At 48.2% G+C, this 27,911-nt stretch overlaps 1 protein-coding gene across 1 annotated transcript; it reads left to right on the top strand.

Annotated features, from left to right (window-relative positions):
- On the top strand, nucleotides 1–27,436 carry LOC147102510 (uncharacterized). Its single transcript, XM_085965027.1, has 6 exons — nucleotides 1–153; nucleotides 5,458–5,581; nucleotides 12,643–12,736; nucleotides 17,283–17,429; nucleotides 24,366–24,461; nucleotides 27,256–27,436. Exons 2-6 carry the CDS (start codon nucleotides 5,459–5,461, stop codon nucleotides 27,414–27,416), a joined length of 621 nt encoding a protein of 206 aa, XP_085821153.1. The 5' UTR covers nucleotides 1–153; nucleotide 5,458; the 3' UTR covers nucleotides 27,417–27,436.
- Nucleotides 27,437–27,911: the final 475 nt, after the last annotated feature.

Below are 27,911 nucleotides of genomic sequence, written 5' to 3'. Positions count from 1 at the left end.
TATATAACGGGAGATGAACAAAGTCCAAAAACACAGGACTGAAAAAGTCTGAGAAAAGCTTGAAAACCAACAATTTGTAAATCAAACTTTCCTTGGGGGAAAGTTTTTAAAATTGGAGAAACACTAACTGAAGAACAATCAACAGTCAGAAAGGTAAATCATTTTAATCATTTTGTCCATTTGAGAATGGGATTTTAAAACACTACATGGGTTGGGAAGAAAAGCAGATCACTGTCAACAGAGTCTGCTTTTCAACAATGTGTGATTTGCTCAACGGGGAGATTGCGTTGTTTTTGTGTCGTATTTTTTAATTAAATTGTGCAATGTCCAATAATTATACGGCGTGAAGATTTCCTCTGCCAATATTGCCTGAAATTTCTGGAGGGTTTCTCCGCTGGGAGATCAGTAGAACCATGGAGAAATGGTATAAATGGCTTAAAATTGCCATTTACGCCATTTCTCCAGGCAGTTTTTATCTGACAACACTGTTACTCCTTTTAATTTGCCTTATTTGAATTGATAGATTAATGGAAGTAATAATGTCCCGGATTTTGCAGTAGGAATAACAGTGAGGCTATCAGCGCTCACCGCTATTAAGGAGAAAATCAGACTGCAACTTCCAGTGACCGCACATACGCAGCTAAACGCAGAAATCCAGAAGTTGCCTTCCGAATTGTCCTGCTCCTCCACAAGCTTCGCTACACCGGTATCTCACCCAGAGATTCGGCATTCAAACACAAGAAGGGCGTGAAGTTGCCGTACTTACCTACTAGATACCCACTAGACATTGCTGCAGGAGTTCCGCAGGGCAGTGTCCTAGGCCCAACCATTTTCAGCTGCTTCATCAATGACCTTCCCTCCAACATAAGGTCAGAAATGAGGATGTTCGCTGATGACTGCACAGTTTTCAGTTCCATTCACAACTCCTCAGATAATGAAGCAGTCTGTGACAGCATGCAGGAAAACTTGAACAACATTCAGGCTTGGGCTAATAAGTGGCAGGTAACATTTGCGCCACACAAGTGCGAGGCAATGACTATCTCCAATAAGAGAGAGTCTAGCCACCACCCCTTGACATTTAATGCCATTTCCATCGCCAAATCCCCCACCATCAACATACTTGGGGGGGTCACCATTGACCAGAAACATAACTGGACCAGCCACATAAATACTGTGGCTACAAGAGCAGGCCAGAGGCTGTGTATTCTGTGGCGAGTGTCTCAACTCCTGACTCCCCAAAACTTTTCTACCATCTACAAGGCACAAGTCAGGAGTGTGATGGAATACTCTCCACCTGCCTGGATGGGTGCAGCTCCAACAACACTCAAGAACAAAGGACATCCAGGACAAAGTAGCCCACTTGATTGGTACCCCATCCACCACCTTAAGCATTCACTCCGTCCACCACTGGGGCACCATGATTGCAGTGTGCACCCTCTACAAGATGCACTGCAACAACTCACCAAGGCTTCTTCGACAGCACCTCCCAAACCCACGACCTTTATCACCTGGAAGGACAAGGGCAGCAGGCGCATGGGAACACCACCACCTCCAAGTTTCCCTCCAAGTCACACACCATCCTGACATGGAAATATATCAGCATTCCTTCCTTCATCATCGCTGGGTCAAAATCCTGGAACTCCCTGGTTCTCACTGTGGGAGAACCTTCACCATACAGAGAGCAGCGGTTCAAGATGGCGGCTCACCACCACCTTCTCAAGGGTAACTCGGGATGGGCAATAAATGCTGGCCTTGCCAGCAACGCCCAGATCCCATGAATGAATAAAAAAAGGCAGAAAAAGTTAGGGCTTGTCCATTGAAGTGTTTAACAGCGTGGCAAGTCTTAATTACTACCAGACAACCTCACTGGTGCTGAAAATTTACTTTTACAAGTGTAGAGTTTCATTCCTTCAGAATTTAATTATTGTTGGGGATTTTTAAAAAATTAAGAATATATATATATTTTACATTTTCATTCTGTTTCTTTTATTTCTTTTAGTCCCAACTTTCTTTCCCTCTCTTTATTTTGCTTTCTGTACGTGATTTGTCATTGAATTAAATATTCTAACTTACACTTCCTGCTTTAGACTCAGTGGCCTAGAAATTAGGTATGGCCCCGCCAGCTCAGTTGCGCCCAAAAGTTTGCGCAGCGCCCGGGGCCCGTTGTGCCCGCCAGAAATTCACTTTTAGCGCCCCAAGTCGGAACCGGGCGCTGTTCCAGGGTGTGCCCGCCTCCGCTTGGGGCGCTGAAAGTGAATTTCAGCGCTCCAGCTGCCGCTGCGCCACCCGATGCGGTGCAGCAGGCTGGGGTACTGCAGGCCTCCTCCTTCTCTTAAGGAGGAGCTGCCTGCAGCTGTGAGATCGCCGCTGGATTCTGCCGGCAAATGAGCCCGGCACCACGGAGAAGTGCCGGGCTCGCGGGAATCAGCCACCAATGCCGCGGGGGGGGGGGTGGTGTAGGAGGCCGGGGAGGGAGGTGCGGGCAGGCGGCTGCCGAAAAAGCGGCCGGCCGCACCTCCACCTTTATGCGCCCCACTAACGCTGCATGAAGGCCGTGTTTCACGAACGTTGTTTGCGGCCACTGCGGAAGAGGCGGCCGCAACTGAATATGGGCGTCGGGCCGGCATCGGGGCGGAACCGGGGCGCTGCGCACACCGATGACGTCATCGGTGCCGGCGCAGCGCTACCGGCTACCGCCGCCATTAACGCTGCACTCAATTTCCGCGCTACCAACCCCGCCGGCGCAGAAGACCTCTTTAGGCGCTAAGTGGGCGCAAGGCCCACTGAATTTCTAGGCCAGTGTGCCTCAGTAAGGATTCTTCAATCTAATTGGTTGAAGAGACACACTGTTGCTTTCCCTGTTCACACAGGTCCCAGATCCGCTGTAGAGTGCGCCGCGCTGAAATGGCTCTTTAATTATCGTAAGCCGCCGCGCTAAAGCCCACTAAAAGCCCACCATGGGCAGCTGTAAGTGTAATGAATGGTGAGCACCGTGAGTTCACCGCCGACCGTAAAATCCAGGTCAATGTTGCTATGTGAACCTTATTGAGAACTTGCTATTTGAAAAATAGACCTTTTGAAGTAGTTTCGTGTTGTCTGGCAGACGCATATCCAAACAACCCCAGAAAGAAAATCCCGCCCACGCCACCATTTGCACCAGAACGACTTTCCATCAACATCGAAGCAATTAAGTCGAATTCTAAAACTTTTCGTTTCATATGAACAATAGGCAGGAAAAAGTGTCAATTCAACAACTCAGAAGGAATGACTCTAATTTATGCTGAGCTGCCTCCAATTTCCTGGGTGGGACAGCAAGAGAGTCAAAGCTCTGCTACTGAAAATACCAACACAGCATGCTGACCAACCCAAGTCATCCGCACTCCAACGCTGAGGGTTTTGCAGACTCCCGAAAATCTTTTGAGGGCTGGATTTGTTTGAAATATTGTAAGTTGCAAAATAGTTAATGGGAAGACTCGAAACGACGTCTCTGTTGAGCTCGATATTAAGAAGCAGTAAATGATTTTTTTTCAAATCAGTGTATGTTACACTATTATTTTTAATAGCTAAGACAGTCTTGGCCAGCCTCAAGGCCTATTTCAGGCTTCGTGGGTGGAGCTAAATTATTTTTGCAGCTGACCCTAGATCAGGTAACAACTTTTGACACGGCCGATGATAAAGCAGTCCCAATGCGCAGGAGTCGAACTAACCAAGTAACAGATTCCATTAATCTTTACCCACGATAGAGTCAGTATTTTGCTCAATATCCAGTTTTGGGTTTCACAAGTGATAAATATTAAAGTTAGAGCGATAGTTTCATAGAACAGACATAAAAAAGAGACTATTGCGGATGAGCTTTCCCCAGAGTTTGAAGGGGAAGAAGGAGAGCAGGTTGAAGCACCAGTAGCAGCTCCCGAGGAAGAGGAGGAGGACAGGGAGGAGTCAGGTATGTTTGGGCCTACCACAATTATGACACGGTGCAGACATTAAGAATGGAAGCCCGTTGACATTAGGAATGAACAGAAGATTCGGATTTTTTGCGTTAATCGTAGGAGCTCTCAAAAACTAAAATTACATTTTAATTTTTGCATTCTCAATACTGAATGACATGTACTTCAATACAGCTGTGCGGTCCATTCGTATTTTGGTTTGTTCTACATGAGGGTAAATTAATCCTGACTGAAAAGAAAGTGATCCTAAAATGTGACAGCACCAATACTGTGAAACGAAGGAATCCTATTTTCTCATGATTTGTCACCTAAATCTGGAAGGCTGCACAAAGTAAATTGTGCAGACTCAAAAATTGCTACTATCCACGCTTTGCATGCTGTACCTCATTTACTGTAGAAATAGACGTTGAATTCACAATGGATTTTGAATAAATTTTACACCCATATTCCATTTGGTTCAGAAAACAAACTTCTTTGTTCAATTTTAAACATTGCGAAGGGACTAAGGTGTCAGTTGTGGCTCAGTGGGTAACACTCTTGGCTCTGAGTACAAAGGTTGTGTGTTCAAGACGTGCTCTATAAGACTTCACCACAAAATCTTGGCTGGCGTGCCCAGTACAGCACTGAGTAAGTGCTGCACTGTCAGAAGTGTCACCTTTTGGATGAGACGTTAAACCGAGACCCTGTTTGTCTGGGAGTGTGTTAATATTTGCAGGAGATCCCCAGAGTGCCAATGGTTGGCCTGGTTACTGAGAGGGAGCTGATTTCTGGCAGTTAGCCTGGTTACCGAGGGGGAACTTTGTGTGAGGTGTGTTATTTCCTGAGTCTCTCATTAGTGTGTGTTGGCTGGATTTGCATTTTTCATTTATTTCCATGCAACAGATTTTGTATTTGTGCCTGTTCCTAAGTGACAGACACAAACTGGGGGCTGTATTTTGCCAAAAGGAGCCTCACTCCACCTGAAATGAGAGATACAATTGCATTTGGTGTGTGGTGTGGGGAAGAGCTCGGTATCTGCTCTGTATAGTGAGTGTGTTCAGAAGTACATGAGGGAGAAAGGAATAGAAGGTACAGAAGGCTAGAAATGAGAAGGCTAAGGGTGACTTGATAGTGGTCTTAAAAATTATGAAGGAATTCGATAGGGTAGACATAGAGAAAATGTTTCCTCTTGTAGGTCGTAAATATAAGATAGTCACCAATAAATCCATTAAAGAATTCAGGAGAAACTTCTTTACCCACAGAGTGGTTAGAATATGGAACTCGCTACCACAGGGAGTGGTTGAGGTGAACAGCATCGATACATTTAAGGGGAAGCTAGATAAACATATGAGGGAGAAAGGAATAGAAGGATATGTTGATAGGGTTGGATGAATTAAGGTGGAAGGAAGCTTGTGTGGCGCATAACCACCGGCATAGACCAGTGGGCCGAATGGCCTGTTTCTGTGCTGTAATTTCTATGTAATTCTATGTACATTGGTTGCTCTTTGACCTTGTTTTATTTTTTCTCTAGCATGGAAGCATTGACTATCCCACCAGAACGTGCAGAAAGATGGTATTTAGCTCTCATGGCACCCAATGTAAAGGGCCCACCGTATGCCTGGCTCGATCCATCCAGACTGTACTGTAACGAACAGGTAGGTAGACTCAATAATATGCCATCCGTTACACCGAAACTCAATGCTATTGGCATTGAGAACACTCAAGAAGCTCGACACCATCCAGGACAAAGCAGCCTGCTTGATTGGCACTCCATCCACCAGCTTAAACATTCACTCCCTCCACTACCGGTGCACCGTGGTTGCAGTGTGTACCATCTACAAGATGCACTGCAGCAACTCGCCAAGGCTTCTTTGGCAGCACCTCCCAAACCCGCGACCTCTTCCACCTAGAAGGACAAGGGCAGCAGGCGCATGGGAACACCACCACCTCCAAGTTCTCCTCCAAGTCACACACCATCCTGACATGGAAGTATATCGCCTTTCCTTCATTGTCGCTGGGTCAAAATCCTGGAACTCCTTCCCTAACAGCACTGTGGGAGCACCTTCACCACACGGACTGCAGCGGTTCAAGAAGGTGGCTCACCACCACCTTCTCAAGGGCAATTAGGGATGGGCAATAAATGCTGGCCTTGACAGTGACGCCCACATCCCATAAAAACGAATTTTTAAAAATTAAATTTTAGCCAATGCAATATAGTAAGGCTGTTAGTGTAACTATTGCTCACCAGACATTTACCCCTTCCTAGTACAGGAAATCTAACACTATTCAAATACTCAGGTAAAGGACACGTGCTTCAATTTATGTCCTATTTTAGGGAGACTATTATCTTGTTTTTAAAATTGTTACAGTTTAAAGGAGCACTGCTGTCTTGTTAAAATAAATATAAATTACTCAGATTCGGGCCAGCATGAACTGGGCGCAGAGAATGGTCCCTGTGCTGGAACGGATAGGCCCGAGGCACACCCAATTTTAACCAGAGGCCTGAGCAGGGGAGCAGCGGCAGCTGCCCAGCCAGGCCAAACCTGCCGGGAGCTGGATCGAGGTCCAGAAGAGGCCCAGTTAAGGAAGTTTTCAATTTTAATAAAAAAAGGCCAGGAGGAGCAGGAACCGGGCCCCACCTGGAAACCTTAGGCCTCCCTTGATGTGGGCTTTCCCCTCATCCTCCACCACGTCCAGAGTCACCCCCCACCCCCCTCTTTAACACTTACCTGACTGCCAGGACCATTCCAGGTGGTGGCCTGCTGCTGCCTGAATTCCCACGCGCACACACTGCCTTTATCAACTGAATCATCATGGAATCATAGAAAGTTACAGCCCGGAAGGAGGCCATTTCGGCCCATCGTGTCTGCGCCGGCCAACAAAGAGCTATCCAGCCTAATCCCACTTCCCAGCTCTTGGTCCATAGCCCTGCAGGTTCGAGCATCCCAAGTGCACATCCAAGTACTTTTTAAATGTGGTTAGGGTTCCTGCCTCTACCACCCTTTCAGGCAGTGAGTTCCAGACCCCCACAACCCTCTGGGTGAAGACATTTCCCCTCAAATCCCCTCTAAACCTTCCACCAATTACTTTAAATCTGTGCCCCCTGGTTTTTGACCCCTCTGCTAAGGGAAACAGGTCCTTTCTATCCACTCTATCTAGGCCCCTCATAATTTTATACACGTCAATAAGGTCTCCCCTCAGTCTCCTCTGTTCCAAGGAAAACAGACCCAGCCTATCCAGTCTTTCCTCATAGCTAAGATTCTCTACTCCCGGCAACATCCTTGTAAATCTCCTCTGTACCCTCTCTAGTGCAATCACATCCTTCCTGTAATGTGGTGACCAGAACTGGACGCAGTACTCCAGCTGAGGCCTAACTAGTGTTTTATACAGTTGAAGCATAACCCCCCTGCTCTTGTATTCTATGCCACGGCTAATAAAGGCAAGCATTCCGTATGAAATAACAACAGAAAATGCTGGAAAAACTCAGCAGGCCAGACAACATCCGTGGAGAGAAAATAGAGTCAACGTTTCAGGTTGAAACCCTTTGTCAAGACTGAAAAAACACAGGAAATGAAACCGATTAAAAGGCCAGTTTGGGGGCTGGGAAATGGGGATGAAAGAACAAAAGAGAAGTGAAGAGACATTAAGAGGTATTCAAAACCAGACGAGATGGTGATAGGACTAGTGGAGACAAAAGACGGCTCTAGATAAGGTGTGAAATGCGCTGGAAGAATGGGAGACAGCTGCCATGTGGGAGAGAGAAAAAGGGGGATGGGCCAAAACAAAGGTGTGGATAAAAAATATATGTAAAAATGTAATAGGGGCCGAGGTTATGATCTGAAATTGTTGAACTCGATATTGAGTCTGAATGCTGTATGCCTTCTTAACCACCTTATCTACCTGGCCTGCTACCTTCAGGGATCTGTGGACATGCACTCCAAGGTCCCTTTGTTCCTCTACACTACTCAGTGTCCTACCATTTAATGTGTATTCCCTTTCCTTGTTAGCCCTCCCCAAATGCATTACCCCACACTTCTCCGGATTGAATTCCATTTGCCACTGTTCTGCCCACCTGACCAATTTATTGATATCTTCCTGCAGTCTACAGCTTCCTTCTTCAGTATCAACCACACAGCCGATTTTAGTATCATCTGCAAACTTCTTAATCATACCCCCTATATTCAAGTCTAGATCATTGATATATACCACAAAAAGCAAGGGACCGAGTACTGAGCCCTGTGGAACCCCACTGGAAACAGCCTTCCAGTCACAAAAACACCCATCAACCATTACCCTCTGCTTCCTGCCTCCGAGCCAGTTTTGAATTCAACTTGACACTTTGCCCTGGATCCCATGGGCTTTTAACTTCGTGATCAGTCTGCCATGTGGAACCTTATCAAAAGCCTTGCTAAAGTCCATATACACTACATCAAATGCACTACCCTCATCTACCCTCCTTGTTACCTCCTCAAAATATTCAATCAAGTTTGTCAGACACGACCTTCCCTTAACAAATCCATGCTGACTATCCTTGATTATTCTGAATCTTTCTAAATAAAGATTTATCCTGTCCTTCAGAATTCTTTCCAATAATTTTCCCACCACCAAGGTTAGGCTGACTGGTCTGTAATTACTCGGTCTATCCTTTTCTCCCTTTTTAAACAAGGGTACCACATTAGCAGTCCTCCAGTCCTCCGGCACCACACCTGAAGCCAGAGAGGATTGAAAAATGATGGTCAGGGCCTCTGCTATTTCCTCTTTTGCTTCACTTAACAGCCTGGGATACATTTCATCCGGGCCTGGGGATTTATCCACTTTTAAAGCTGCTATATCCCTTAATATTTCCTCTCACTATGTTTATTTCATCTAATATTTCACACTCCTCCCTCCCGATAGCAATGTCTGCTTCGCCGCTCTCCTTTGTGAAAACAGACGCAAAGTATTCATTAAGAACCCTACCGACATCTCCTGCCTCCACACACAGATTACCCTCATGATCTCTAATAGGCCCTACCCTTTCTTTAGTTATCCTCTTACTCTTAATATATTTATAAAACATTTTTGGGTTTTCTTTCATTTTACTTGCCAAGAATTTTTCATGCTCTCTCTTTGCTTTCCTAATATCCATTTTAATTGCACCCCTGCACTTTCTGTACTCCTCTAAAGATTCTGGAGTATTTAGCCCTCGGTATCTGTCATACGCCTCCCTTTTTTCCTTTATCCTACCCTGTATGTCTCTAGACATCCAGGGGGCTCTAGATTTGTTAGTCCCACCTTTTTTCTTTAAGGGCACATATTTGGTCTGAACCCTCCGGATCTCCTCCTTGAATGCCTCCCAACTGCTCTGACACTGATTTACCTTCAAGTAGCTGTTTTCAGTCCACTATGGCTAAATCACCTCTGAGCTTAGCAAAATTTGCTTTTCCCCAATTTAGATTTTTTATTCCTGGTCTATCCATGTCCTTTTCCATAACTACCTTAAATCTAACAGGATTATGGTCACTAGCACCAAAATGCTCCCCCACTGATACGTCTCCCACCTGCCCAGCTTCATTCCCTAAAACTAAGGCCAGAACCGCCCCCTCCCTTGTTGGGCTTGCTACATACTGGCTAAAAATGTTCTCCTGGATGCATTTTAGGAATTCTGCACCCTCTATATCCTTCACACTAATTTTATCCCAGTTAATATTGGGGTAGTTGAAATGCCCTATTATTACTGCCCTATAGTTTTTGCACTTCTCAGAAATTTGTCTACATATTTGTTCTTCTATCTCCCTTTCACTGTTTGGGGGTCTATAGTACACTCCCAGCAATGTGATCGCCCCTTTTTTGTTTTTCAATTTGACCCATATGGCCTCGTTTGATGGTCCCTCCAACATATCATCCCTCCTCACCGATGTAATAGTTCCTTTAATCAATACTGCGATCCCCCTCCCTTTTTACCTCCCTCTCTATCCTGTCTGAAAATCCTGTAACCAGGAATGTTGAGCTGCCATACCTGCCCCTCTTTCAGCCACGTCTCTGTAATAGCGATAATATCATAGTCCCAAGTATCTACCTGTGCTCTCAGCTTATCTGCCTTGTTTGCTATACTCCTTGCATTGAAGTATATACCATTTAGCACAGGCAAACCGCCTTGTTGACTACTATCTAGCCCTTGATTCCTCTGTCTGTCTAATTTACTTTCTACGTTTTTGTTTTCCAATTCCAGTTTTTCTTCCCTCCCTTTTGACTCTATACTTAGGTTCCCATCCCCCTGCCAAGCTAGTTTAAAGCCTCCTCAACAGCACTAGCAAACCTTCCCGTGAGGACCGTCAGGCTTGTAGAGGTCCCACCTCCCCCAGAAACGGTTCCAATTCCTCAGGAATCCAAAGCCCTCCCTCCTACACCATCTCTCCAGCCATGCATTTATCTGCTCTATCTTCCTATTTCTGTACTCACTAGCACGTGGCACTGGTAGTAATCCGGAGATTACTACCTTTGAGGTCCTGCTTTTTAACCTCTCTCCTAGCTCCCTAAACTCTGCCTGCAGGACCTCATCCCTCTTCCTACCTATGTCGTTAGTACTGATATGGACCACAACCTCTGGTTGTTCACCCTCCCCCCTCAGAATGCCCTGCAGCCGTTCAGTGACATCCATGACCCTGGAACCAGGGAGGCAACAAACCATCCTGGAGTCACGTCTGCGGCCGCAGAAACACCTGTCTGCTCCCCTAACTATTGAATCCCCTATCACTATTGCTCTCCCTCTCCTCTTTCCCCCTGCCTGTGCAGCTGAGCCTTCCATGGAGTTGTGGACTTGGCTCTGGCTGCACTCCCCAGAGGAACCATTGCCCTCACCAGTACTCAGCACCGAATACTGGTTGGTGAGCAAGCTGGGCTCAGGGGACTCCTGCACTACCTGTCTGGTCCTTCTCTTCTGTCTGACGGTCACCCATTCCCTCTCTGCCTGCACGCCCTTAAGCTGCGGGGTGACCACCTCCCAAAACGTGCTATCCACGTAGCTCTCAGCCTCGCAGATGCACAGCAGTGACTGCAGCCGCCGCTCAAGCTCCGTAACCCGGTGCTCGAGCTGCTGTAGCTGGTGACACTTCCCGCACATGTGGTCGTCCAGACCACGGGAGGTGTCCAGGACTTCCTGCCTGGCACAGGATGTGCATTCCACGGGTGTGAGCTGCCCTGCCATACCTCTAATTAACAGACTATTTACTAAACTAGCTGGAATAAACTTAAAACTTTAAGAAAGTCAAGTAAAAAACACTTACCAGATACTTACCAATCAGCTCTCTCTTATGAACGTTTAGTTTTTAATCCCGGCTCTTAATTTAAACCAAAGCCCAAGATAAAGAGGGAAATACTGACCAACCAATCACTTCCCTGCTTTCCTGTGACGTCACTCCTTGTTTTTGTTGTGAGGTCCGCTGCCTCCGCTCTCGGGCCTCGCTCTGCCGCGCTCTTTATATCCTCAGGCTCCGCTCTCGCTCCCTCTCAGGTCCGCTGCCTCCGCTCTCGGGCCTCGCTCTACCGCGCTCTTTGTACCCTCAAGCTCCGCTCTCGCTCCCTCTCAGGTCCACTGCCTCCGCTCTCGGGCCTCGCTCTGCCGCGCTCTTTGTATCCTCAGGCTCCGCTCTCGCTCTCTCTCAGGTCCGCTGCCTCCGCTCTCGGGCCTCGCTCTGCCGCGCTCTTTGTATCCTCAGGCTCCGCTCTCGCTCCCTCTCAGGTCCGCTGCCTCCGCTCTCGGGCCTCGCTCTGCCGCGCTCTTTGTATCCTCAAGCCCCGCTCTCGATCTCTCTCAGGTCCGCTGCCTCCGCTCTCGGGCCTCGCTCTGCCGCGCTCTTTGTATCCTCAGGCTCCGCTCTCGCTCCCTCTCAGGTCCGCTGCCTCCGCTCTCGGGCCTCGCTCTGCCGCGCTCTTTGTATCCTCAGGCTCCGCTCTCGATCTCTCTCAGGTCCACTGCCTCCACTCACCTGAGGAGAATAACCTGAGAAGTTATTTCTGTCAGGTTATGAAATCCTTCTATTTTCTCCCCGCTTCTCTCAGGTTCTTCAGCTCACGCATTAATTACAGCCAAGAAGGTGGACAGGAAACTTTCTTCCAAGCTTCGCCAATTCACTGTGAATTAGTCACTAAAAGCTCACAATAATAGGTTGGATATTAACATCTTTTTGATTTTCTTACCTGAGCCTAAATCTTCCAAACAATGTTATTTTAACACCAGCGATATTTAAAATAAATGAGTTACCATTGCCAGATAATACCATTCCGAACTCCAGGTTCTGATCTCCAATCAACACTTGAAGGATGAATTTCCACAAGGTTTCTCCCACTCCTTTGCTGTGACTTTGGCAAAGGAAAAATGGTGTTGATGCCATTTTTCCAGGGTTTCTGCAGCTCTTCTGCTGAAGTTACGATGGATGAGTGGGAATTTCCTTGTGCAAATTCATCCCTTTGATCGTCAGTTAGGTTCTGGTCTCTATTTGGTATCTACATATTAGTCATGATCTGATTGAATGACGGAACAGGCTCGAGGGGCTAAATGTCCTCTCCCTGTTCCTATGTTCTTATCTATCTACAGTAGGACTATTGGACTGAAGAATATGGGAAATCAAGCTAACTTAGGTAAGTAAAATGTTCCACAAAAAGATCAATTTTGATGTAACATTTGTTTTATGTCCTATATGGTGGTTTAAGCTTCATCTTTTATTCATTTTTTAAGGCCTTTAAGGACTGCATTGAAGACTTGCTCCAGCCATTCCAGGATGACACCATCGACCTCATAGCTGGGATTGATGCCATGGGCTTCATTCTAGGTATATGTATAATGTAGGGATTGTAACAATTTGGCCTTTAAATGTATTGCCTGGGCAGGATTTTTTTTTAAAGTTATAACATCTCTGTAATGTTAAATTCAGCATTTTGTCTCAACATTAAGCTAGTGGAGCTGACACCAGGTTGGTTGCCATGGTAATTAGTTACTCAGAGCTTACTTACACAAGTTTCCGTAGCTTTGAAACAACGAGGAACCCTAAGAAGTCATTGACTGACATCTTAGGCGTTTAACAAAGATTGTTTTCATTCAATGATATATCACCATAGTGGGCTCTGTTGTTTGCTCTTAGTTTTAAGGGTAAACCCAATCTAGAGTACCCAGTGACTGACAGGTCAAACTCCTGATGTGAGAGACAGCCCCAAGCAGGCAGTAACAATATCCTTAGACCAAATAGCTATGTTTGATAGTAGACCGTATACTTAGAGACACAGTAAGGCTGCATCTTCATAATTTTTCAAAGAGAAACATGTGAAAGCTGTATTCTGTTCATTCATGGCAGTATTTATTGCCCTGAGGGCATTAAGGGACAACTAACATAGATTGGGATTGGAGTCACATATAGGCCAGCAAGACCAGGTAAGGGCGCAGGCTCCCTTTCCTGAAGGGCATTCGTGAATCAGATGGATTTTTACAACAATCCAGTAGCTTCCATCCAGTTCTGAAGAAAGGTCATTGACCTGAAACATGAACTCTGTTTCTCTCTCCACCTGCTGAGTGTTTCCAGCATTTTCTGTTTATATTTCAGTAACTTTCAGGGTCATTTGTTCTGGTGGTAGCCCACAAATTACCAGATTTATTGATTTGAATTTCACAATTTGCCATGGTGGATGATTTGAGCTCAGGCCCTCTGGGTTGCGACTACCAGTGCCATAACCACTAGGCTACTATCATCCATATTCTATGGTGTGCACCAGTTTGTTGGTTTTAAGTCAACAACAACTTGCATTTATATAACGCTTTTAACATAGTAAAACATCCCAAGGTGCTTCACAGGAGTGTTAACAGTCAAAATTTGACACCGAGCCACATAAGGAGATATTAGGACAGGTGACCAAAAGCTTGGTCAAAGAGGGAGGTTTTAAGGAGTCTTAAAGGAGGAAAGAGAGATAGAGAGGCGGAGAGGTTTGTATAGTTGGAGCCTGCTCTAGTCTAATGAATCGAATGCAAAGCCTTTGCTCAGGTTCCCAGCCCCCTTTGAGCCTGCTGTTCCCATAGGCGTGTGCTGAACACCTTGGGTGCATTGTAGGCTTTAGACCGCCATGCTTAATTATCCAGGGAGTGAATTATATTCTATCACATTATCTACTTATAAGACTTCTATGTTATTTAAGCATCTATTATTGTTCCCAATTCATCAACTGCTGGTTAGAAATTCATTCCTATTAGTGAAACTGCTATTCATTAATGTTACCATAACACATTATGAGGTTAAATTAATGCCGTGGCCTCTTATATAAAGCATTTCTGAAAGAATATGTTAAATATTTGTTTGAATAAAGTTTGTCCTTATTCCTGTGGCTTAATCCTGATTTTTTTCCTTCTTTGAAAGAAGTTGGATTTAAAGATTTGTACCACGCTGGTATAACAAAGTTGCTGCATTTATTTGATGGAAACATATTAAAATTCTTTGAGGGTTTAGTCTCTTAGCAGAAGCTTAGTTGTTCAAAATTTATATTTCTTCCAAATTCAATACGTTATTACAAAATCAATTTAAATATATAACAGTCATGTCCCAAACATGTGCCAAGCATTGCCTGCTGCCAACACATAATGAAACGTGGGTGTGCTGCCTGTGATTGGCCATCCATTCATTCTAATGGTCTGTAAATCATGGGCAGTGTGTGCCTGAATGATGCTCCATACCGCTGACCGGTGAGCTCCCCGCCACTATTGCAGGCTCATAGAATTTCCCCAAGAATCTCTCCTTTTCCTGTTTCCGTTAAATAATTCCACTTTCATCAGCAATTCGTTTCAAATTCTTGTAATTTATTTATTGGCAAGAAGTCAACTCTATTTCTAACATACGGTTGTCAAAGTTCTTTAGGGAGTATGATCTGATGTCCATTCTGGGTAACAGATCTGCTTTAAGGGAAATTTGACCCTGACCTTCAGGAAGTTGTTTAACTGATTATACTATACCCGTCTCATCCTAACACTCAAAGGGTCATTTTACAAGACTCTGCTCCCAATGTGGAGCTTTGCTACATGGGAACGTGGATGAAAGATGGGGCTTTAGAACTATTGGCATGAATCTGTGACCCATGCTACTGTCAATCAAAGCTCCAATCTGGAGCAGAGTCTTGTAAAATTAACCCTTCACTATCAATGATGGTATCCTTCTGTGTAATAGGGAAGCTACAAGTCTCTGGGTTTCTGGAGTGACCTAAACCCCAATAGGCTGAATGTGGAAAAATATACTGGTCTTTTCTGGCTGATTGCTGGTAATCTCCTTCTTCTGATTGTTCAGCAGTAAACGCTGAACACCTGGGACTTAACTTGGATTTGGCGGAGCACCGCAACGCAAATAAAATTGTTATTTGAGGTAACCGTGGAATCACCTGCAACACAAACTGCAGTACTAGCTAGAATCTCTCTCTGAGGCAGTCCCTCGGAACCGAGGATGACTTGCTTCCACATTAAAAATGAGTTCTTAGGTGACTGATGAGTCCAATGCGGAACCTACAGTCTCTGTCACAGGTGGGGCAGACGGTGGTTGAAGGGGCGGGTGGGTGGGGTGCTTGGGTTGACGTGCGCTCCTTGCGCTGCCTGCACTTGGCTTCCGCTTGCTCCCGACGAAGAGACTCGAGGTGTTCGGCGCCTTCCCGGATGCTTCTCTTCCACTTTGTATGGTCTTGGGCCAGGGATTCCAAGGTGTTGGTGGGGATGTTACACTTTTTCAAGGAGGCTTTGAGGGTGTCCTTGAAGCATTTCCTCTGCCCACCTGGGGCTCTCCTGCCGTGTCGGAGCTCTGAGTATAGCGCTTGTTTTGGGAGTCTCGTATCGGGCATTTGGACGATGTGACCTGTCCATCGGAGCTGATCGAGCGTGGCCAAAGCTTCGATGCTGGGGACGATGGCCTGAGTGAGAACACTGACGTTGGTGCGCCTGCTGTATGCCTCAGAGACATGGACCATGTACAGCAGGTACCTCAAAGCACCAGAGAGGCACCACTAACGCTGCCTCCACAAGATCCTGCAAATCCATTGGCAGGATAGGCGAACCTAGTCAACTAGCTAGAATACAAACTGCAGTACCTAAATTCCAACAATGATTTCAATTGCAATTTTATATACTGTAATGTACTGGATTGTTCATAGAAGTGCTCCTTGTTCGTTGAGCAGTGTGTCTCCCTGATGGTCGAAATGTACTATATATTGTGGGACTGAGCCATGTAGACAATGACAATTGTATCCCTAACTATTTCCTAAGTTAGGAGCTCTCAGCCAGGGTGGCAATGGGGACACTAACAATTGGCCTTAATGTCCCTGATAAAATGGGGAACTTCTACTCTTTCCTCTTAGATTTCTTTTTTCCTTTTTCACCATTTCCCCATGCCACTCATCTCTTATATATGTTGATTCTTTGCTGGCGACAGTTCAACTGGCAATAGCTGTTCTGTGACTTGAGGGAGCAAAGATAGGGTCTATGCCAGGGCACTGACAGGAGTGAGGGCAATACAGGTTGACTATCCCTTATCCGAAAACCTTGGGACCAGCTGTGTTTCGGTTTTCGGAAATTTTCGGATTTCAGAAGGTATTTGTAATGTATGTGCCTTTAATAGCCCCATGTGTACTGTAATGCCGGTAATGGCCACTCGGGCTATATAAGCCTGTATATTGTGTTGTATCAGTTAGTTCCCCTCCAGACTTTGTTTAGTAAACACCTGTGAAACTAACTCCTGTCTTCAGTGTCTCTATCAACACACGGACACAATAGTATTATTTCAGACTGGGAAACTCTGAACATTAAATTAATTTGGTAATTAGTATTTGTATTTAATATAAATTTTAAAAGTTCAGGCTACCTCTTGCGACTGTTCCGTGTCTCATTCCCCTTCCTGCTTCTCTGTGCTGTCGCTCACAGTCTGTTTACAGCTCCCCCTGCTCCGTATCTGAATTCCTTGACTTAGCGGGGTCTGGGGCTCGACTGCCGCCGCCAGTTGTGGGAAAGCCGGATATCGGCTGACTCCTACGTTAAGCTGGCCCGCAAATCAGGTCAGAAAAGCATCGGCCGCACCAGGTCATGTTTGGTGCCACTCGGGTTATGTCGTGCGCACGACATACGCTCCACAAAAAAACTTTCGGTTTTCAGAGGTTTTCGGTTTTCAGAAGTGCGGATAAAGGATAGCCTACCTGTAATTGATTTGTTAGGAGCAACAGCTCTAGTCTTACATATGGAGAATAGCCATTAGGTCAGGACTGTGCCGATGTGGGAGTTTATGCTGAGGGAGGATTGAGGGCAGAATATTTGAGTGAAGTTTTTACCAAACACTGATGAGACCCAAATCTGCTATTTTGTGATTTTAGGAGCAGCTATAGCCTACCGTCTTGGAAAAGGGTTTTTAACAATCCGGAAAGAGGGGCACCTCTGCGTAGAAACCAAGGGCAAGATCTACTCTGACTACACAGGCCAACTGAAAGTGTTGGAAATGCGCACTGATGTGGTTAAAACAGGTTAGTATTTAGTTACTATTTTATTTTCATTCTCAGGATCTGGGTGTAGCTAATAAGGCTGGCATTTATTACCCATCTCTAGTTGCCTTTAATTAAATGGCTTGTTAGGCCACTTCAGAGGGCAGTTGGTAAGGGACAGGAGTCACATATAGGTCAAACCGGATAAGGACGGCAGGTTTCCTTCCCTGAAAGACATTAGTGAACTAGTTGAGTTTTTATGACAATTCAATAGCTTCAAGCTATCTTTTTATTTCCAGAGTTTACATTTTTTTAAATTGTATTCAAATTCTCAAACTGCCATGGTGGGCTTTCAACTCACTTTCGTTGGAATGCTAGGCCAGGCCAGGCCAGGCCGCTAGATTACTGGTCCAGTGACATAACCACTACACTACTGTACACACTGTTATAAATCTCATCATCATAAAGAAACTACTCATGAAATAACGCTGGACGGCCAGCTGGCGGCGCCGTCCAAGGAGTATAAATACTCGGGCGTGGGCCCAGCTTGCCAAGGGACATTTTGTAAGACAGGAACTAGTGAAGTACAACTAGACCTCCATGTTCTGAAACAAGTTGATTAAAGGCTTGCTTTATACTCAAACCAAGTGTGTAGTGAGTTTTATTACGTCACCCACTACTCAGAATGCACTGATATAATCAAAACACAATTACAACACAGGAAATGGGTCATGTTGTAATTTTTAACCTCTCTCAGTAATACCCTAGACCAATTGGAGCCAAATGGAAGCAATGTCATACAGTTCGAGTGCAATGTTCTTCCGCTATTAAGGATGCAATCTAGAAGATCTCAAAGTGCTGAAGATTAACTATCATCAAATTGTAAATCACAAATTGACTCGTATTAATTCACAGCTCTAGCCAACAACAAACCTTGGCCTAGAAATTCAGTGGATAGCGCCAGCCGTTAACGCCATAAGAGGGGTCTACTTCCAGCGCTAGGCACTTTGCGCCCGGGCGCAGCGCGATCCGCGCCGACGCCCAAATTCAGTTGACATTTAGCGCCGGCGCAAAGTGTTTGCGCCCGCTCAGGTGCGCGCGCAGCTTATGACGTCATATCGTCGCGCAACGCTGTTTGTGCGCCCCAAACCGGAAATTCAGTGGCGCCCGCCCAATGTGGGCGTGGCGCTGCTAAGAACTGTGAAGTGGAATGCAACAGAGGCCCTGTGGGCCTCGGGGAGCGCTAATTAAAGGGCACTTACACTGACCTATAAAGCCCAGCCATTTTGCTGCAATGATTTTACTGCTTTGGATTTCTGGACAGAGACCAAGGGACAGAGCTAACTGATTTGGGACAACATAGGAGAGGTATTTTTGGCTTCTGGCCAGTGCTTTGACATTTGATTCATTTGATTTCACTGTTTTCAACTTCATTATGGGGGCTGTATGGGGGTGCAACCCTGAGTTGCAGCATTATGTGCGAAGGGCTCGCAGACGCTGTGAGAGAGGGCCAGCCATGCCTAGACGCAGAGGGGCCATCAGGCGTCGGCAACGTAGGCCTTACACACTCAGGCAATACCGGCAGCAGGTGTCCTATCTCACCATGACTGCCGCGCATTGTGTTAAGAGGCTGCGCTTCAGAACGGAGGTGGTTGCAGAGATCTGCCAGCTGCTTCACAGAGATCTGCGTCCACAGCTGATGTGCAGGACGTCTCTCTCAGTGGAAGTGAAGGTCACGGTGGCTCTGGGCTTTTATGCAAGCGGCTCCTTCCAAGCTGCTGCTGGGGACATAGCGAACATCTCCCAGTTTGCCGCGCATCGCTGCATCCGGCAGGTCACCGATGCACTTTTCGCGAGGAGACACCAATTCATCTCCTTCCCCATGACCCGACACAGGCAGGAGCAGCGTGCAGTCGGATTTGGCAGGTTCGCGGGCTTCCCCATGGTGCAGGGCGCCATTGACTGCACGCATGTGGCTATGCGGGCACCTATCCACAATGCCGAGGATTACCGCAACCGGAAGGGCTACCATTCCCTCAATGTACAGCTGATGTGTGACCACAGGCAGCGCATCCTAGCTGTCAATGCCCGCTTCCCAGGAAGCAGCCACGATGCATTCATCCTGCGCCAGACTACTGTGGCTGACATGTTCGAGGCACAGCCTCCACCAAGGGGATGGCTTATTGGGGACAAGGGCTACCCTTTGTGTACATGGCTCATGACCCCGCTCCGCGCGCCCAGGACCCCAGCGGAGGAGGCATACAACGAAAGCCATCAAGCCACAAGGAACATCATAGAGCAAACGATAGGCGTCCTCAAGCAACGGTTCCGCTGCCTGGATCGTTCCGGCGGCTCTCTACAGTACTCGCCGGATAGAGTCTCCCAGTTCGTCGTCGTGTGCTGCATGCTGCACAACCTGGCTATCCGCAGGACTCAGGCATTGCCACCTGACATTGCACCACCACCTCAGGAGGACGAGCAGGAGGACCATGAGGAGGAGGAGGAGGAGTACCAGCCCAGGAGGGAGCCACAAGGTCCAAGGGCCGTCCGCCGGGGGCTTATTGCTCGACACTTCTAGGCCCCCTGTCAGGGAATGGGCTGTGGAAATGTACGCACCTGAAGGCAGCCGCTCCGCAAGCCCTCAGCCGGTTAATGCAACAACCACTTGAAACATGACACCTGGACATGCTGAATAAATAAAACGCTTTATTTCACAAAATCAGGGCCCTTCCCACATGAAACAGAAAAACAGGCAAGAGCCCCAAAAAACAGTCAAAAACATCTGTTGCTGCCAAAACCTGGGGAGGACTTACAACACTTGGCCATCCAAATGGCCTTCAACATCGGCCTTACAAAAATAAGGGCCCCCCTCCACAACACAAACACCCCCATAAAAACAAACAAGGCCTTGATCTTCGGCCTTCCCAAAATAATCCCCCCCAAAACACAAGCCCCCCCATATATAAAAAACCGCTCTCACCACACCCTAGTGGGTGTGCCGAGAGGGCGAGTCCTTAGACAGCCTTCCCCGGCCCCTGCCCGACCTGCTGCTCCGCCTCAACCTGGGCCCTGTGGCTGGGACAAGGCTGGGGGAAGGCTCATGAGGGCCCCGAGGCGTGTCGGCAGATGCCCTTGGGGGTCGGCCTAGACGACGCACGTCCCGGGAGGGGCCGGCTGCTGACTGCTGCAGCTGTCGCTGGCCAGCATCAGTGCCAGCAGCAGCTCGTCGCACCTTGGCTGGGGGAGTGGCAGTGTCGGCTGCACCAAGGGGGGCAAGCTGGCTGATGGCAGGCGCGCGATGTTCGCCAGAGACACTGGCACTCGGCCGGCCTGGCAGTGCAGCAGGCGCAGCTATCTGGTGGAGGCCAGACCGCTGTGCTGCAGCAGGGCGGCGGGTGCCGTGGCGAAGCCTCTGCGCCACAGCGAGTGTGGCAGAAGTGAGTGCCCGAACTGCCCTGGTATGTGGCCGCATCAGCTGTGCCAGTGTCTGGACGGCACCACTCGTCTCGCGAGTCGCGTCCTGCACTGCCGCGAGATGCTGGACACCCCTGTCATGGGCTGCCGCGAGTTGTTCCACCCCCCCTGGCCTGTGATTCCCCGAATGCGACCACACTCTGAGCCAGGGACTGAATGGCCTGAGGCATCTGGTCCACAACCCCCATGAACTCCTGGTGGCGCCGCTCAGAGGCCGCCGAGATCTCTTCGAGGAGGCGCACCTCCTGGGCGAGGACCCTCTCCGGACTGGAGGGAGGACTCTCCCTCTGGGGAGAAGGCGGCCGAGCTGGCCGAACCCTCCCGCCTGCCTCAACCCCACTGGGCCCAGGACCTGCCCTCCCCTGCAACACCTCCCCCCTCTGGGGAGCAGGCCGGCGTGCTGCCGGACCCTTCCCGCGTGCCTCAACCCCACTGGCCACAGGATCTGCCCTCCCCTGCAACACTTCCCCCTGGCTCTCCTGCAGGCCAGACGTCCCCCCTCCATTGCCATCCCCTGGCGCGGCTGAGGGTTCCCCCGATGTGCCGCCTTCCTCCTGGTCCTCATCGTCCTCCTCTTCCAAGGGCCTGGCACTCGGAGCTTCAGGGACCACCTCCTCCTCAGCAGCTGAAAGCAGGAAGGCATAAGAGTAGCTTTAGAGTGAGGACACGGCGTCAGCGAGGGAGGCCTGAGTGGTGGCATTATGCGCATTTGTCGGTCAGTGGGAAAGGATCTAGATCTGAAACGCTAGGGCAACGAGAGAGGTCCAACCGGTCATGTCCTTACCAGTGGGTTCCAGTACAGGGTCCGCATCTCCGATCGCAACAGGGCCAGTCACCCGGGAACGCATGAGTCCAGCCACGCTCTCCTCCAGATCAGTGAGCGCCTGGTACTGGGGACGGCCTCCACCGGTGACAGTCTGGCTCCTCAAATTCCTTGCCAGCTTGGCCTGCAAGAGAAAGGACGGACTCTAAGTACAGTGTGGTGCCCTGTTGCTGTGTGCACTGCCTCCCATGGTGGAATAGCTTGGCCAGTGTGGTGCCCTGTTGCTGTGTGCACTGCCTCCCATGGTCGAATAGCTTGGCCAGTGTGGTAAGTGCAGAAAGTGCTATTGATGATCATGCCAGTGCCATTGCTGCGGGAGGAGGGCTGCCCATTAGGCCTTTGAGGTCCCTTTGCCCATAATGTGAGGTTCACATGCAAGGATGAGGAGGACACTGGAAAGGGTACTCACCTTCACCAACCGAGTGAGGTCGTTGAACTTCTTGCGGCATTGGTCCGCACTCCTGGGGACATCGCAGGTGGATGACACCCTGCGGGCGATTCTCCTCCAGGCTTTCCTGTACTCGCTCCTGGGAGCCTTGTTGCCACTGTCCGGGCACAAGATCTGTCTTTTGTCCTCCACACCATTAATGAGCACCCTCAGAGCATGCTCGGAGAAGCGCTGCGCTCGTTCACGGGCCCTCTCCATGTCTCCTGGCGCTATTTTGGCCCACCAGCAGTGTTGAGGCCTAGCTGCAGGGCTCCAGTATGCAGGGCGTGGCAGCAGTCAAAGTCGACCCTTCCCCCTTTAAGATCAGGCCGGCGTCAGGGTGTCTGCTGTCAATCAAAACATGACCGCACCTGCGCTGCGCCCGGCCTCGGCGTTATCAGGCTGCATCGCCGGATTAGCGCCTGAACAGAGCATTGCAACGCCAGTTTCAGCGCTCGGCCAAACTCTTGGCCAACTCTACTGAATTTCGGCGAGGTGGCCTGCACTTTCCGGCGGACGCTAACTTTAGCGAGCGCCCGACTTTAGCGCCCCAAAAGTGTCCAGACTGAATTTCTAGGCCCTTTGACTGCTCAAAGCCATAGAGCTCAGGCTTTCAAAGAGCTGCTGGAAAACCAACTGATTTAAGCAAAATCTGAAGTACAAATTACAAGTCAGCCTTGGGTCATCTGCTGTGTATATGAAACTGAAACCCTTAAGAGTTAAATGCCTCAAAATAAAATGTATGAAAGGGCGTCCATGAATTGGAGAGGGTGCAGAGCAGAGCAACAAGAATGATGTCAAGTGTAATGGGGATGAGCTAGTCTACAAGGAAAGATTAGGGAAGATCAAACTCTACAGTCTGTAGAGAAGAAGTTGAAGGGAAACCTCTTCAAGATGATATACACAGAATATTAGAAAGAATTTGCATCTACATAGCGACTTATGTCCTCAGGACATCACAAAAATGAATTGCTTTTGAAGCACAGCCACTGCTGTTGCGTAAGCAAAAGTAGCAGGCAGTTACACACAGCAAGATCCCACACATAGAACATGAGATGATTGACCAACTTGAACAAAATACTGCAAATCTGAATCAAGAACAGAAAATGCTGGAAACACTCGGCGTGCCAGGCAGCATCTGTGGAGATAACAGACACGTTAAAGTTTCAGATATGACCCTTCATCAAAATTAATTTGAACAAAATAGGAACTTGACCAGTTTATCTGAATTCCTTTTGGGTGGGGCTGCTTAACAGTGAAATATTGGACACTTACTTCGCTTCTTCAAATAGCACCATGGGCGTCTGTGTTGACAGCCTAGTTACTGCCACGAATGGTATTTTAGCCATAGGTTGTTACAAAAGGCAAGTTATCGTTCAGAGGGAACCGTTGGTAATCAACTTCTCTTAAAAAGAGTGGCCTCCCCTTATAATTATAAATTAATGTTATCACTGAAATTGACAAAGAGTCTACAGCATATTAGTAGCTCCTGTGCTGAATAAACATCAAGCTTATTGACCATGACACTTCACCCCAGCCACTGTCTGTTCGCCCTCCTGCCATCTGGGAGATGCTACAGACGCATTCGCACCCGTACGACCAGATTTAGGAACAGCTTCTTTCCCAGGGCTGCCATCCTACTGAACTCCACAAATAAACTCTAAAGCCTGCACATCTGCCAATGCACTTTATTATGGTTATGTTTATGTTAATGTATTACAAGCCAAATGTATGTTGAATGTTTAAATGTCTTAATCTAAATGTACACTCTCGGGAGCCGCAAGCCTACATTTCGTTGTACTGCACTTGTGCACTAACAATGACAATAAAAGTTGATTTGATTTGATTGTAAAATGTGAACATTTAGTGCAATACCTCTTGTGCGCTGGGTGCCTCTGTGGTGCTCGATCTCTCTTGTCCTTTTTTCCTTCTCTCTTTCTTCCACCGATGGAAAGCTGATGTTGGGATGAAGCGGTGCCACACAGAGGTAGAACTCGGTGATTGCTCAGCTTGTGAGTTACTGGTCCTAGCTGGGACATTGTGGGGAAGCACCAAGCAAAGAATAAGCACAAGGGGGGAGGGAAAGTCAACGGAAATGCCACTCTGGACTACTCTTGCACAGTTCCCGCCAGCTAATTACAAAGTACCTTTGCTGGGTGGCTGTTACTCTCAGTAAGGGGTGGTGTGTGACGTGGGGCAGGGGCAACAATACATACATTACAAAATAAAAATGCTTTGAAAATTGTGATTTCAGGTTTACGAATCCTGTTGGTGGACCAGTGGATTGAGACCGGAGGCACGATGGAGGCTGCAATTGCACTCATTGAACAACAAGGTGGAACGATAGCAGGTAGAGAGAGAAAAGAATGCCAACTGATCACTGCCGGTAGTGAGCACCCATAATACACCATTCTGCCAGCGTTCTGCCACAGAGGGCTGTGAATGCTGAGTCTTTGAGTATATTTAAGGCAATAGATAGATTTTTGGACTCTAGGGGAATCAAGGGATATGGAGATCGGGCGGGTAAGTGGAGTTGAGGTCGATGATTAGCCATGGTCTTATTGAATGGCGGAGCAGGCTCGAGGGCCGTATGGCCTACTCCTGCTCTTATTTCTTATGTTCTTATGATATTCTGGTGTTTTAATAGAACAATGCACACCACTGCCAGAAAAGTGAGGGAGGGGCATTTGGCTCAACCTTGAAAGGCATGCTGAAAGGGATTGTCAAAAATAATCATTAAGCTTCCCCTCTCCCTGGATGTCGTATAGATGTCCAATTGTGGTCTGACACTGCTGAGCAGATACTGTGGCCAGAAATTTCCCCAGGGAGGCGGGTTGGGGCGGAGGGCCTCCGAGGCGGGTGGGAAACCCGGGAGGCCGGGTTTCCCGCAGGCCCTGCCAACTTTAATGGCAGGGCCTGATTTGAATGTGAGGCCTCGGATTCCTGCCCGCAGCCAGCCAGCTTGAGAGGTTGGCTGGCTGCGGGCGGGCCGGTCCGGGGGAGGATCGGCAATCGGCCGGGTCGGGGATTGGGCGGGGGAATCGCCAATTGGCAGGGTTCAGGGATCGGGAGCTGGGAGAGAGCATCGGCAGGGGTCGGAGATCGGGAGGGGGAAGAGAGCATCAGCAGGGATCGGATGGGGGGGTCGGTAATCGGCAGGGTTCAGGGATCGCGGGGGGGGGGGGGAAGATTGGCCAGGGATCGGGGGGCGGGCGGGGGAGAGAGGATCGGGGCAGCCTCATTATCATCATTGGGGGGGAGGCCTGGTTGTGGGGGGAAGCCTGGGGAATGGGTGATCGGAGGCCTCGTGGTGGGGACTCCGATCATGGGGGTGGGTTAGGTAGGGACCCTGGATCCAGGAGGCAGGTATAAAGTCACTTACCTCCTGGATCAACCAGTCCCCGCCTCGGTTTAACTGCCGGGTTTCATGAATTGCATGAAACCCGTCCCCATGCAGTTAAATGCAAAATGGAGGTTAAAAAAGAGGCTTCCACCCGCATTACAATATTTAAATTAAGGTAACGCCCCCTGGGAGCAGGTTGGTTGCCCGCTCTCCGCCCCGCCCCGTCCCGCCTCCGTTAAAACCAGAAGTGGGTGGGTTGGAGGGGGGGCTTCAGGTTGGGAATCCTATTTTTAACACTTTAACTGCCCCCACGCTCCAAACCCACCCGTTTTTCTTTAGGGGAAAACTCCGGCCTGTGATTCTTTCAGTTTCTCCATCTATTATATTCTAGCCAATGCAGACAATGTGACCCGTCCATCGGAGCTGATTGAGCATGGTCAGAGCTTCGATGCTGGGGATGTTGGCCTGAGCAAGTACACTGACGTTGGTGCGCCTATCCTGCCAATGGATTTGCAGGATCTTGCGGAGGCAGCGTTGGTGGTACCTCTCCAGTGCTTTGAGGTGCCTGCTGTACATGGTCTATGTCTCTGAGGCATACAGCAGGGCGGGTATCACTGCTGCTCTGTAGACCATGAGCTTGGTGCCGGGTTTGAGGTCCTGGTCTTCAAACACTCTCTTCCTCAGGTGACCGAAGGCTGCACTGGCACACTGAAGGCGGCGTTGGACTTGTCGTCGACGTCTGCCCTTGTTGACAGTAGGCTCCCGAGGTATGGAAAGTGGTCCACGTTGTCCAAGGCCTTGTCGTGGATTTTGATAATCGGGGGGGCAGTACTGTGTGGCGGGGGCAGGTTGGTAGAGGACCTTTGTCTTACGGATGTTTAGTGTAAGGCCCATACTCTCGTACGAAGCGTACTGCTGACCAACTAGTGATTATCCTTCTTGAAGGGGAAGGGGGATCAGTGGGGTTTCTTTGGGGTCAAGTTGGTTCCAAGGTTACATACCTGATGGTGGAACTAGGACAACCCTCTGTGGCAGACTCAATGTTCTGAGCCATGAGCCAGGGCAGTTCACCAGTCTACCAGAGCACCACTGATTGATGAACTGGCTAGCTTGGCTCATTAATATGACCTGGAGGCATAGAACTATCACTGGGAACTGGGATTCATCCCGCTCAGCTTCAACTAACCCCACAAGCTAATGTGCTGCTGGGTAGGGTGGTCCTGACTGGACAAACAGCAGGAAGCTTACCAGCGTTCTGTTCAGGTAAGATGCATGGCTTTAGCTGGCTAAACTCCAAAAGTACCCAGGGGCTCCTTAAGTCTGGTCTCTTGTCAACTTGCACCTAAGCCCCCTGGACTTTGATAAATGGAGTGTGTCGCTATGGGGAGAGTGTGTGCATTCCACATTGGGCGAAGAGAAACTCAACTGCGTGGATTGCCAGGTAGCTTTATTTGGAGATATTTCAGTATGGCGATGGGCTTCTGCATGTGTCAGACACATAGCTAACCAAAACAAAGGAAACCAACCACCCGTTCAGAGAGTTGCAAGAATGAGGATTCAGGCAAAAGAAATATAAGGAATATATCCGTACAGGCATTTCAACATTCTAGCTTTGCTTAACATGAATGGAATTCTGGGTATGGTAGTGTAGTTATTTCAGAAATATTTGGATGATGTAATGGGGGGGGGGAGGAGGGGGGGGGGGGAAGGGCGGACTGCAGCCTCTTTCCGGCAGTGTGGATGGGCCGTGTTGTCTTTCTCCTCTGTATCTGTTTTGTGTTGTTCTTTGTTCCCTTTATAGGTATTGCTACAATCTGCATCGAGGACAGTGAAGGAGGAAAGCGAATTAAAGAGAAATACAAATGTTCAACCTGCGTCCCCGATCTCCTGCAGCCGCAGTTTAATAATAAATACTTGGAAACATTCAAAGCCTTTGAGGAAAAAAGTTCCAGTTGTGCATAATAAATCTGAGTGAAGCATCATTTGGCTCCTGAAGTCCTTTTTTACTGATCTGCACACAACAGGTGCAATGCTTAGAAAATGTACTTCTAATGGAGAGCCAGGAGTCAGTTTGTTATACAATATGTCAGACGTACAAGATGTACTTGCCTGTTTACCCAGTGTTACACTTACCCCAATTCTTAACTGAAAAGGCAGATGTCCAACCTGCTCAGAGGCATTTGCCTCTGTTGCTCTTATGGTGAAATCACTAAACACCACAAGAGAAATAGAGGCAAATACCTCTGAAAAGAGCAGCATGATATAAGCCCAAGCCCTACCTCAGGTTTCTGCCCATTTCCACTTCCATGCAGTATTCAAGGAGTGCCCCATTGTTGGAGATGTTAAACCGAGGCCCCATTTGCCTGCTCAGGTAAAAGATCCCATGGCACTTCTCGAAGAATAGGAATTTCTCCCAATATCCTGACCAACATTTCTCCTTCAACCCAGAACACCAAC

This window comes from Somniosus microcephalus, chromosome 22 (assembly GCF_052327205.1).
Source record: "Somniosus microcephalus isolate GS21.2 chromosome 22, FLI_Smic_1.0, whole genome shotgun sequence".
In the NCBI taxonomy this organism is placed as follows: domain Eukaryota; kingdom Metazoa; phylum Chordata; class Chondrichthyes; order Squaliformes; family Somniosidae; genus Somniosus; species Somniosus microcephalus.
Note: the sequence above shows the minus strand (reverse complement) of the source record. Positions and strands in the feature narration are given on the sequence as shown.